Source organism: Cyprinodon tularosa, unplaced genomic scaffold, assembly GCF_016077235.1.
Source record: "Cyprinodon tularosa strain WSP-4 unplaced genomic scaffold, ASM1607723v1 ctg480, whole genome shotgun sequence".
Lineage (NCBI taxonomy): Eukaryota > Metazoa > Chordata > Actinopteri > Cyprinodontiformes > Cyprinodontidae > Cyprinodon > Cyprinodon tularosa.
The window spans coordinates 346,768-359,694 of record NW_024039208.1 but is presented as its reverse complement, the minus strand read 5'-3'; the positions used below and the strand labels follow the sequence as shown (position 1 = coordinate 359,694).

Here is a 12,927-nt window from a genome sequence, read left to right as displayed (position 1 = left end):
CTTCCAGCAGGACTTGGCACAAGCACAAGCTCAAAGTACCAAAGGCTGCTTTAGTAACCAGGGTGTTACTGTTCTGGGTTAAAGAGGATGAGGAGAAACACTAAAGCCAACAATGCAGATAATTTATACGCTTTTATTAAAGCAACCAGGGAATAAATTAAAATAATTTGCATACAATTTTAATTTATTTTTTCTTATATGAAACTGTTAAGAACATAATCTTTTGTCAGGCTCCTCTCCTGTGGAAACAACTGGTTTTATCCAGTTGTTTCTACTTGATAAAGCTTAGAATGGCTCAGGTTATCATGACTCATCTCTATATTTACAGGTGCTGGTCATAAAATTAGAATATCATGAAAAAGTAGATTGATTTCAGTAATTCCATTTAAAAAGTGAAACTTGTATATTATATTCATACATTACATACAAACTCATATATTTCAGATGTTTATTTTGTTTAATTTTGATGATTACAAATGACAACAAATGAAAATCTCAAATTCATCATATCAGAAAATTAGAATATTGTGAAAAGGTTCAAAATTGATGGCCCCTGGTGCCACACTCTAATCAGCTAATTAACTCAAACCACCTGCAAAAGCCTTTAAATGGTCTTTCAGTCTAGTTCTATAGGCTACACAATCATGGGGAAGACTGCTGACTTGACAGTTGTCCAAAAGACGACCATCGACACCTTGCACAAGGAGGGCAAGACACAAAAGGTCATCGCTAAAGAGGCTGGCTGTTCACAGAGCTCAGTGTCCAAGCACATTAATAGAGAGGCGAAGGGAAGGAAAAGATGTGGTCGAAAAAAGTGTACAAGCAAGAGAGATAACCGCACCCTGGAGAGGATTGTGAAACAAAACCCCTTCAAAAATGTGGGGGAGATTCACAAAGAGTGGACTGCAGCTGGAGTGAGTGCTTCAAGAACCACCACACACAGACATTTGAAAGACATGGGTTTCTGCTGTCGCATTCCTTGTGTCAAGCCACTCTTGAACCACAGACAGCGTCAGAAGCGTCTTGCCTGGGCTAAAGAGAAACAGGACTGGACTGCTGGTGAGTGGTCCAAAGTCATGTTCTCTGATGAAAGTAAATTTTGCATTTCCTTTGGAAATCAAGGTCCCAGAGTCTGGAGGAAAAGAAGAGAGGCACTTCATCCACGTTGCTCGAAGTCCAGTATAAAGTTTCCACAGTCAGTGATGGTTTGGGGTGCCATGTCATCTGCTGGTGTTGGTCCATTGTGTTTTCTGAGGTCCAGGGTCAACGCAGCCACATACCAGTAAGTTTTAGAGCACTTCATGCTTCCTGCAGCTGACCAACTTTTTGGAGATGCAGATTTCATTTTCCAACAGGGCTTGGCACCTGCACACAGTGCCAAAGCTACCAGTACCTGGTTGAAGGACCATGGTATCCCTGTTCTTAATTGGCCAGCAAACTCTCCTGACCTTAACCCCATAGAAAATCTATGGGGTATTGTGAAGAAGAAGATGCAATACACCAGACCCATAAAATAAAAACAAAGGATTTATAGAAATGTTGGCCAACTGAAAAGTATGAACATGAAAAGTATGAGCATGTACAGCACTCAGTATTTAGTTGGGCCTCCTTTGGCCTGTATTACTGCAGCAATGCGGCGTGGCATGGAGTCGATCAGTCTGTGGCACTGCTCAGGTGTTATGATAGCCCAGGTTGCTCTAATAGTGGCTTTTAGCTCTTCTGAATTGTTGGGTCTGGTGTATTGCATCTTCTTCTTCACAATACCCCATAGATTTTCTATGGGGTTAAGGTCAGGAGAGTTTGCTGGCCAATTAAGAACAGGGATACCATGGTCCTTCAACCAGGTACTGGTAGCTTTGGCACTGTGTGCAGGTGCCAAGTCCTGTTGGAAAATGAAATCTGCATCTCCAAAAAGTTGGTCAGCTGCAGGAAGCATGAAGTGCTCTAAAACTTCCTGGTATGTGGCTGCGTTGACCCTGGACCTCAGAAAACACAATGGACCAACACCAGCAGATGACATGGCACCCCAAACCATCACTGACTGTGGAAACTTTACACTGGACTTCAAGCAACGTGGATGAAGTGCCTCTCTTCTTTTCCTCCAGACTCTGGGACCTTGATTTCCAAAGGAAATGCAAAATTTACTTTCATCAGAGAACATGACTTTGGACCACTCACCAGCAGTCCAGTCCTGTTTCTCTTTAGCCCAGGCAAGACGCTTCTGACGCTGTCTGTGGTTCAAGAGTGGCTTGACACAAGGAATGCGACAGCAGAAACCCATGTCTTTCATACGTCTGTGTGTGGTGGTTCTTGAAGCACTCACTCCAGCTGCAGTCCACTCTTTGTGAATCTCCCCCACATTTTTGAATGGGTTTTGCTTCACAATCCTCTCCAGGGTGCGGTTATCTCTCTTGCTTGTACACTTTTTTCGACCACATCTTTTCCTTCCCTTCGCCTCTCTATTAATGTGCTTGGACACTGAGCTCTGTGAACAGCCAGCCTCTTTAGCGATGACCTTTTGTGTCTTGCCCTCCTTGTGCAAGGTGTCGATGGTCGTCTTTTGGACAACTGTCAAGTCAGCAGTCTTCCCCATGATTGTGTAGCCTATAGAACTAGACTGAAAGACCATTTAAAGGCTTTTGCAGGTGGTTTGAGTTAATTAGCTGATTAGAGTGTGGCACCAGGGGCCATCAATTTTGAACCTTTTCACAATATTCTAATTTTCTGATATGATGAATTTGAGATTTTCATTTGTTGTCATTTGTAATCATCAAAATTAAACAAAATAAACATCTGAAATATATGAGTTTGTATGTAATGTATGAATATAATATACAAGTTTCCCTTTTTAAATGGAATTACTGAAATCAATCTACTTTTTCATGATATTCTAATTTTATGACCAGCACCTGTATGCTGCTATAGGCTCAGACTGATGGAGGACATACAGCCTTCTTTTCTTCAATCTCCTTCTATTATCCAAAATTCCATTATTTCCTGTTCAACTTTGTCAAACTAAAGAAACTAAGGGTTTTTTTATACATTAAAATCCAACAATTCAAGTTGTTAGTAAGTGGTTACACATGGCAGATATTTAAATTACATATTTCTAGTCTAAACTGGTTGTGGTGTTTTTATATAAATGTTGGGAAAACCCCTATAATATAACGTAAAAAAAGGGTCATTTTGACATTTTCATATCAAATTTTCCCATATTACTTAAAATACAACATACATGTGATTAAAAATGAACAAAGCAGATAGGTTTTTATACTGTAAAATATTAGAAAATAAGTTTAAGATGAATCAACATGAAAGATGTGTTCAAGTTTCACAAAATGTGTAAAAATATATTTTTATTCCTAATGATAGCAATGCATTTTAAAACAAATCTAAACATAAAAATTAGAAATGGGTTCTTTAAAATGACAAGTTTGCACATTTGTCTCAACCTCTTAAATATATCTTACTGTATTTGAGCTGAAATGTGGCATGTTTGAGAAAAATATTAAAACATTTGTTTAAACTGTAGGCGTTTTAAAATGCGGCTTAAATAAAGATGCTGATCAAACAAAAAGATTGACAGATTCTTTCTCAGCTAGCTTGAGTAAAAATATGTAAGTTTGAACTTTAGTGAAACACCTAAAATTAAATAAACGAAGGATGTATTTGTGTGGTTTTATGTAGTTTGAGGTAATTTATGGAATTAAAGGCTGTCCAGTTATTTTAATGGTGTAAATATCAGCACATTTATTTCTTTGTCAAAAGTTCTTTTTTTTAAGAACTCAGACTCTGTTTTTATTAGAAAGATGAAAAAAAATGACCCTTTACATGACCTTGTTATTGCTTTAATCAGCCTGTTTACAGCAAATTTAATACATTAAACATACACTGAAAAAAGTCCAATATTAAAAACTAACTAAAAATGGTTCGATACCACAATAAAAAAAGCACATGTTCATTTCAAGCTGTTGAGGAACTTTGCGTGCTCTTCCCCTCGAGGTTGAAGAAGTTCTCCGCCGATCTTTGGTCCCGTTTTCTCCTAAAAGAGAAAAAGCAGAGAATCAGATCTGATTTTATTTTCTTTGGTGCTTTTCTGGAGTTCTGGGACTTACCTTCAGCATTCCGTCACGCTCCCATTTAAACAGGCCGCAGTTGCTAAAATAAATAAAGCAGAAACAAAGCGTTTTTTACCAGAACGGAGGGTTTAGATTCCCGTCGGCCGGCAGCATTCTTTACCTGCAGTGTTTGTGCGGCAGCCTGTCCAGAGCAATGGCCCTCTGTCCACAGGGACACTTGAAGAAGCGCTTCATGGCGTCGTGCCACCGCAGCTCGTGGTTCTCGTTCACGCAGCGATCTGCCGGTTTAAAGTAGGTGTAGCTGCACTGGAAGGAGCAGAACGGAGGGAATTCAGATCTTGACGTCACAAACGGAGGCGTCCATTACAGCAGGAGAATTCTCTACCTTCTTACAGGTGACGGCCCGACACTTCATCTCCCTGATTCCCTTCATCTTCTCCTCCATCTGCTCCTTCTTCACCAAGGCGTTGAAGTAGCGCTCCTGCAGCTGGTACTCGGCCTGCGGGGGAAACAGGAAGTGACCTCGGTTATCTGTATCCGTAGTGAAAAGATGCAAGGATAAAAAGACGCTTGTCGTACCGCTTGCAGCACCGTCCCGTGACGAGATTTGGCGTTGAGGATCTTCTGGAACTCCTCGGACTCAATGAAGCGAAGCTGTTCGCGTTTCTTCTTCAGGGCCGGCTCCTCCTCTTCCTCCTTACCGGACTCGCCTTTGCAGGAAAAGATAAAAAAGGAAAATGATTTTTATCTGTGTTCTATGTTTGGGAGATAAAATAGAAACGGTCCGCACCGCTGGGCGAGGTCCGGTTCTTCTCCACCCGGGCGCTGATCTCACTGCTGTCACTCCTCTTCCTCTTCATAGCGTTGGGGTCTTCCCTCTCCAGCGCCGCTCCTTTGGCCCTCAGCTTCCTCAGAGCGGCCAGCTTAGTGGCCGACAGACTGGGGGGCGGAGCCTGAGGCGGGCTGTGGTCGAAGAACAGGATGTCGTCGCCCTCGGAGAAGCCGCGGCCCAGGGTCGGGGCGTGAGGCGTCGCCGGGCTCCCCGTCACCTTGGGGACCTCGGAGGCGGCCTTCGGGGACGTCAGGGCGGCGCCACTCGGCTTCTGCAGCTCCCTCTGCTCGGCTCGCAGTCGGCGACTCTGGAGGAGCTCCCGCTGCTTCTGTTTCTGCTGCTTGAGCAGGTCGGACGCGGTGATGGACTGAAGCGGCGCTTTAGATGCATCCTTGGTGCCTGAAGACAAAGAGTATTAAGGTCTGGTCTCCTCGCAGGCTGCAGTAGAGAGGACGTATACCAACCTAGGTGGCTGTCCTGTTCCAGGCGTTTCTTCAGTTGCAGAGCTCCTGGCGTCGGCACCGACATCAGGCTCTTAAATTCATCAGAACATCCGGAAACTTCCCCGGACTGCAGAGCTGCGCACCATCAGAGGAAACGTTCAGCGATGCATTTACTGAACCTTTACTGACGTAGAGAGCGGCCTGCTTACCCAGCCTCCTGGCCGGACCCGGCTGAGCAGATCCTCTCACTAACATCTTGTCCAGAGTTCTCTGGGTCGGTTTGTTGGGTTTGGACGCTGTCCTGAAAAAATGCTTGTTGCTTATCACATTCCTGCCGGCTTTTCTAAAAACACTCCCTGGTTGCTAAGCTCAGCTCAGGCTTAGCTCTGGTTTAACGCTAGAAATGCCTCCATTTGTCTGCAGCTTCTCTCTAAAACCGTTTCCTGTCTGCCTACTTTCAAAAACACTACGATAAAGGTCACTAGAGCCTAAAAATAATCAAAAACAACAGGAAATTCTTCCTTCTGCACATCTAGAAAAGCTACTTCTATCAACCTCAGTCTGAAAGAATGGAGACTAAACAGAATTTTAGCTCAGATTCTTCTTTAGACTTTGACTAGGCCACTTTAACAAGAGAATACACAATACCGCCACCACCATGTTTCCCACTGGTTAAACCAACGCTAATATGAGCAGAGTTCTTACAACCAGGGAGTCGGTGGGGATGGGAGTTGAATCATCACTCACAGGGAGGCGGCGCAGGCGGCGGAGGAGACGCCACCGTAGTAAAAGCCATCCTGACACAGCCGCTCTCTCAGGCTGCCACCCTTCACCCTGTTGGGGGCTTTTCCAGAGAAGGACGACTGCAGCTCGGCCCTCTTGGAGCTCATCTTCTTGTACTGGGCTTTGACGTGGTACTGGCAGTACTGGCACTCGTACTGCAGGGGAAAAAAGGCGGTGAGCTTTAGGCTGCCGTTTAGGACGGAGGTTAAGCTGCAGAGAAACGATGAGCCACCATGTTGACGATCTGAGAGCACGGCTCGCCGCTCTTCTTCACAGCCTTGCAGGTGCCGTAGTCCAGAGCTTCGCCCATCAGCAGAACCTTCTGAGGATGGTCCACCGTCAGACTGACCTGCAGGACATCAGAGGAGTCAGAGCCGCCGCAGAGCGCCGCTAACGGACACCCAGAGGGAGGGAGGACTCACCCCGTCGTAGCCGTCCTTCTGCTTCATGGGGTTGGGGTTCAGGAGTCCCACCACGACGCCGGGCTCCGTCTTCCACAGCTCCTTGTGGACGTCGCCAAACAGCAGCAGAGACACAAACACGTCCAGGTCATGGAGGTCGTTCAGCTTCCAGATGCTGAAGGTTTTGCCCTGCGGGAAGGGAGAGCCAGGTTGATGTGAGAACAGCCATGCGGAGGATCGGCGGCGGCGGGGAACACCTACACTACTGCTACTCTGCGGCGTGGCTTTGTGGACCAGCACGGCAAACGTCACCCAGTCGCTGTCCTCCAGCTTCTCCCGCTTCAACCGCTCCGGAACCTGGGACAGCCGGATCAGCCGCCGGTCGGCCATCTTTCGCTCCATCTCACTGGAGGAGACCCGCGGATTCCTGACATCAGAGAGGAGCGTTGATTTAGAACCAGGAGGAACGAACGGCACTCCAGCATTGGTTCGTGGTTCTGACCTGAGGCGAAGCCCGGAGAACTTCTCCACTCCCACATCTTTAGGAACCGGAGGCTGGGCCGGTCTAGGCGGTGCGGCTGCTACAGGCTTGCTCTTCGAGGGCTCGCCGCTGCCCTCCGGTGGTCGAAAAGAGCTGCCGATCTTTACCTCCATCAGCGGCCTCCTATCCTCTGAAGAAAGAAAAAGGCTCCGTCAGCATCGGTTCCCAGAGGGGAACGGATTTGGAGAAAAGCAGGAAGGTTCTACCTGGAGGTTTGGGCTGGTGAGCCGTTCTGGGTTTACGTTGGAATGAATCCGCATTGCTGAGCTGAGAGAAGAAGTCCGAGGATTCCTGCAGCTTGACGCCGGTTCCACTGAGCGGAGCCGATGAAGACGCCGCCGCTGAAGGAAGGAAAAAGAGTGAGCTGAAGGTCACCAGACCCGGCTATTCTAAGCATCAAACTGCAGCGGTGAAATGATCAAAGGTCGACCTCAGGGCTTTAACGAAGAACCGCTGGGAGGAAAATACGAATTCAGGGAATCAAAAGAACTATAAAAACAAGGTTTTTCAGCATCATCAGGCCTCCTCCAAGTCATTTCCGACATGCGATACTTTCCTGCATTTGCTCACTCAGCAGCCAAACTTCCATCACTGCTCTCCTCCATTCGCCTTTTATCATTAATGTTTGCTTCATTTGCTAATAAAGGCTTATTTTCTGTGTTACATTTTTTATCATAGTTATCATTTTCATTTTGTTAATGGAGGAAGAAAAAGCGACACTGGCTGCAAGAATAAATTCAAAAATAGCAGCAGGACAAATCAGTGACCAGAATAATCAGTATCCTCCATAAAAACTAACATAATAACCTATATGTACTTTTTAGCTGCTGCTATTTTCTTTCCTCCCTTTACATGATAAAAAATATATCAGATGTTACACAAGATTCAACTAAAATCTAGGAAACAATCAAACTAAACAGTGGAGAACTAAATGCTTGTTTGGTAGCAGTTACTAATTTAGTTGCCGCGGCATTTAAAACGGTTCCATGGAACCGCTGCAGATGCTGAGGAGACAGTGAGCGATGCTGCTGCAAGATTGTCAGTTTTCAGGCCCCTGCAGTGACTTTTTTAAGGTCTCTGGTGATTTTTTTTCAAAGTTAGAATAGAAAATCCCCTTATTGTCCCACAATGGGGAAAAGAAGTTGTTGGTGAGGTTGGTGACATCATCGATCGGCCTAGAGCTAAATGTTCTCAGCGAGCTCTCAGTGCTGCTGCCTTCCTGCCATTCCACTGTGGATCCATATTTCAAATGACACATGCAAAGCTGCCAAGGATCCTGTCTGATGTTAATATGCATCCATTTTTTTTTCTGAACCGTTGTTGCACTAAAATATCTGCTTGAAGAGAGAAGCCAGAGGGCTGCTGTGTCTGCAGAATCGCATCACATCTGGATAATTATTGAAACTTTCTTCTCATTGTAGAAGTGCTTTTTGTTTCTCTCATATCATCGTCGCTTTATTCTTTCAATAGTATGACTTTGATCTTATTAGAAATGTCTCAGCATGGCTCCATTTGGTTCAGGTTAGGGAAAAGTGATGAAATGTTTTCTAAAGTTATGTTCAGTGATGCATCTGTTTTTTTATAGCCGTTCAAAATGGACGACATCAATGGAGAGCTGGGTCTGTTTACCTGCTTGTAGTTTAGGTTTCCCCTGGCTGGGTTTGGACCCCGGCCGCCGGCTCGGTGTTGGTTCTGACCTCCCTGCTTTGGGTGAAGCGGCGCTCTGCTGGCTGGCCTCCAGCTGCTGCTGCAGCTTCTGCATCTGCTCCTGCATCCGCCTCAGCTCCTCTGGAGGAAGAAGCAAACACCCATCAACAAAGAAACCAAAAAAACCGAACCTAAACCGACTGACGCCCATCAAACCTCGTAAATCCTCTTTGGACCCGTTCAAGTCCTCGCCAGCATCTCTCTCGCCTCCTTTCCCTTTTTCATCCTCCTGTTCAATGTCGTCGACATCCCCAAAGAGCTCAGACACTTCCTTCTCTTTGGCCGCCGCCTCCTCTTCGCTGCCCTCGTTATACTCTTCCTCATCCTCATCGAACAGACCGTCCAAATCGTCCGCCGGTTCTCCGTTGCCTCGTACTTCGCCCGCGTTTTCATTCTCCTCCAGGAGCGCCGTCAGAATGTCCAAGTCATCCTCACCTGAGCAGAACAAAAGAAAAAGACTTTAATTTTCCAAAAAAAGAAGAGAAAACTTCAATTCAATAATGAATGTTAAAGTTACTTAAACTTACTGTCCATTTTAGAGGTGCGGATTTCAGATGCCAATTCTGATAAAAGAAAACTGCAAAACATAATCAGTTAATCTGAGGATATTTGAAGAAAAAAAAATTGGGCAATCCAGAAATGAAACTTTTTAAATAAGAGTAAATTAGCCTTTTTTCCCCCAGATTTTAATTTCACAACATTTTTTTCCCAATTCATTTTTAATATTTTATTATTGCTACTTTTTTATTTATTTTCTTTTCCAAATTGAGTTTTTGAATTGTATTCTCTTAAAACAATGTTTTCCAGATCAAATTCTCTTTACATCTGCGAGCAGGGTTTCTTTTGAAAGATAAAATAAAAACTTTGCTATATAAAATCCGTAAAAACATTTTTTGAAAAAAAAAAACAAAAACAAAAAAACACAATTAGAGCAATAAACAAAGCTGGAAAAAAATCTGAGAAAACAGCAAAGATCTTCATAATATCTTCTTACAATGTTTATTTCTGGATTGCATATTTTATTCAAATTTCCATTTACAAAATATGTTCTTTGCGACAATAATGGAACAAAATTCACTCCATATAACTTGTGTTTGGGCCCAAACCCGTAAAGAAGAAATTAACTGAGACATTACAGGTTTAAAAGGCTAATTGCTAACAAATGTAGTTAAAAAAGATGAGGCAAAAAACGTGTATTTACTATCGTGGATATATTCAAACTAAGAAAATAAACACAATAAAACAAACAAACAAAAAAAGAAATAAAGTTTCAACTACTAGATTCTTACCTCCTTTCGTAGCTGTTCGACTTCCTGATTCGTCCTTCTTCTGCCAACACTAAACTAAATAAATAGATCGCTTTGTTTTATGTGATTAAAGTCCTAAAATTCCTATCATAGCCAGGAAATCATTTATTTTATTTAGAGAATCCACTGAACTGCTTCCACAGAGAGAAAGAGGGAAATGGAGAAATCCAATCTGGCGCTAAACGAAGGACCCCACTGTGTTGTCAAAGAGCTGCAGGGTGTCCAAGGATTTGCCTAAACAGAAAGAAAAGAAAAAGAAAGATAAAGAAAGAAAAAATAAATATATACATGAAATAATAATTATCGTTTTTGTATGGAAGCCAGTTTCCGCCACTCTGTAAAAAAAAAAAAAAAAAAAATATCTCATTATAATGAGATAGTAACTCAATATATTGAGTTATTATCTCATTATAATGAGATAGTATCTCATTATAATGAGATAGTTTTTTTTTTTTTTTTTTTACAGAGTGGCGGAAACGGGCTTCCATATTTTTGTATGTGTACATTTTGTATATTGAATTTTGAACGGCTAAAGCTGCCCTGTTACAAGATAAACAATTTTAATGCAGAGTGACAGTTAAATTTCCCAGTTTTTGCCATTCAAAATACAATATAGATGTAAAAACGCTAAAAAAAAAAAAAAAAAACATATGATAGCACAAAAAGGCTCGAGTCATATCAAAATTTCTAATCAGATTATTTTTTTTATTAACCTTTGAAATTACCTACCCATTTATATGATTGATTTTTAACAATGTAAATGTTTTTTAGTTAAGCCAAAGCTTTATATTTATATAAACATATTTCATTCATATGGATATCAATATCTAAGGGGTGAATGTTGAAAATAATTTAACATTTTATTAATAGAATAAATTAATCTTTAATCAATAAATGTATAAATTTTGATTAAAAATCAAAGAAACCCTTTACATGGAATTTTTTTTTTTCAATTTGATTTCTACATAGATAAAGTATTGACTGCTCAGTGACACACAGATAGCACTGCACGGTCATCCAAACACATGACTGTTAGGTTACTCCGCTTGTCTAAATTCTCCTTAGCTGTGAATGTGTGTGTGTGTGTGTTAATGGTTTGTCTCTGTGTTGCCCTGCAATGGACTGGTGACCCGTAGACAGCTGGAGATAGGTACCAGCACCCCTCCCTCCACGCTTAGGATAAGCATGATGGAAAATGGATGGATGGATAAAGTACAGGTAAAGTATTATGTTATGTATCATTTATAAATACTTTAAATCAGATTTCCTCAGATTTTTCCCTTGTGTGATTATGAGCAGTTTTTCAAAAATTACTTTTTTAATGTTGATGGTCCTGTTTTTTTTTTTTTTTTTAATCAATCCTCTTAGCACCGATCCATTAAGGTTCCCCCTGCAGATGGAAGGCCCCCCTTGGGGATGGCCTCTCGCCACGTCATCAGGCTTGGTCCGATCGGGTCCCTAGGGAACTAAGCCGACCCCCAGTCACTCTCCCACAAACCTCGACCCCAGGCCTGGCTCGAAGTTGAGGTCGCGGCTCTATCGCACCAGGCGACGTCCCCTTCCCTTGATGTTTTTGTTCTGCTCTTTGACCAGTCATCCAGTGCCTGTTTGCATTGGGAGACCTTACCAGGATCATTTAACCACTGAAAACATAACATCTGGGATAATTCAAACACTCAAACCCCTCATCAGCTCCTCCAAGGCCCAATACACCTCTTTGCCCTACTTCTTAGTCCTACACCTACATTTTGCACATGCTAATGAGGGTAGTAGTGTTTGAGTTCCTCTTTGCACATAGGGGTTGTGGACATAATGAGGGATATAACTCTAGCTATTAAAAACAAGAAATTTCATATGCTGACTTGCTGGGGAAGGGCCAGAGCTGTTGGGGAGTCAGCGCACCACAGCGGGAGACAAGGCAGCTGCCTGCCACTGCTAGCTCAGGAGGAGAGCGGGGAAGCACAGTGGTAGATCGTGGAAGCCAGCAGGGAGAGGCTACAGCTGACCAGAGCTAACTAAAGACCAGCTTCTGAGCCAGGGGTCACCAATATGGGGCCCGCCAAACTGCAAAAAATTTGACTCTAAATAAGTCTTTTTTTCTTAAAATAAGTGCATTTTGTCTTGAGTGGATACTTTGCCGATGGAACAAGAAAATGTACATGCACATATTTAAAAACACTAATTCCATTGGCAAATCATCTTATTTACCTACTAAAATTAAAGATAAATACACTAGATTTCAGAAATGCTTACTTATTTCTAGATCGTTTTGCCAGTGCAGCACCAATTTTTTCAAAATTTTGGGAAAATATTGTCTGATAAAGAGTACATTTATACACGTTTAAGCCCGAATGATTTGACATTTAAATATGATTTCCCTACGACTTTAAAAATATAATGTACAAAGTAGGTGAACACTGACTCCTCCAGTTCATGGTCATTACTGGTCCCCTTCCTATGACTCTGTACCCCTGAAGTAGCCCTCAGCCCTGGGGGTTGGTGACCCCTGGAGATGTAAGGAGTACAGCAGAGGCTCATCGCCTCCTGCTGGCCAGAGAGCCCCACAGCGGTCAGCAGTGTGTGCTAGAGGTAACAGTCCTCCTTGGGCTAAATTAAAATGGCTTTTTTAAAAGACACCTTAAAAACTCTTGATAGAATTCCCCACTTCATCCTTTGGAAATATAATTTTTCTCCATCTTCAATTATGATTTAAACCAAACGGCCTCTGTAATTTCATCCGGTGGTTTTATAACTAGTAGATTTAGATCACAATAGAAATTTTCAGCTGGGTTTAATAATCACTTTTAAAGATTAATCATACCTGATAATGGAAA

At 42.7% G+C, this 12,927-nt stretch overlaps 1 protein-coding gene across 1 annotated transcript; it reads right to left on the bottom strand.

Annotated features, from left to right (window-relative positions):
- Positions 1–3,832: 3,832 nt before the first annotated feature.
- On the bottom strand, positions 3,833–10,274 carry mcm10 (minichromosome maintenance 10 replication initiation factor). The gene is made up of 18 exons (XM_038302042.1): positions 10,076–10,274; positions 9,314–9,362; positions 8,943–9,221; positions 8,709–8,867; positions 7,286–7,420; positions 7,041–7,209; positions 6,800–6,965; positions 6,560–6,727; positions 6,370–6,486; positions 6,102–6,292; positions 5,564–5,655; positions 5,376–5,489; positions 4,870–5,310; positions 4,659–4,789; positions 4,465–4,578; positions 4,240–4,385; positions 4,116–4,158; positions 3,833–4,042 (listed from the first exon to the last, which is right to left on the bottom strand). The coding sequence occupies exons 2-18, from the start codon at positions 9,318–9,320 to the stop codon at positions 3,959–3,961; spliced, it is 2,556 nt and encodes an 851-aa protein (XP_038157970.1). The 5' UTR covers positions 9,321–9,362; positions 10,076–10,274; the 3' UTR covers positions 3,833–3,958.
- Between the last annotated feature and the right edge of the window lie 2,653 nt (positions 10,275–12,927).

What these genes read in the sequence shown, in the direction of transcription:
- mcm10 (XM_038302042.1), bottom strand. An exon ending in AGAAGGACGGCTACGACGGG is followed by an intron (nt 6,487 to 6,559) that starts GTGAGTCCTCCC and finishes GATGTCCTGCAG; the next exon opens with GTCAGTCTGACGGTGGACCA. An exon ending in GAACCGGACCTCGCCCAGCG is followed by an intron (nt 4,790 to 4,869) that starts GTGCGGACCGTT and finishes TTTCCTGCAAAG; the next exon opens with GCGAGTCCGGTAAGGAGGAA.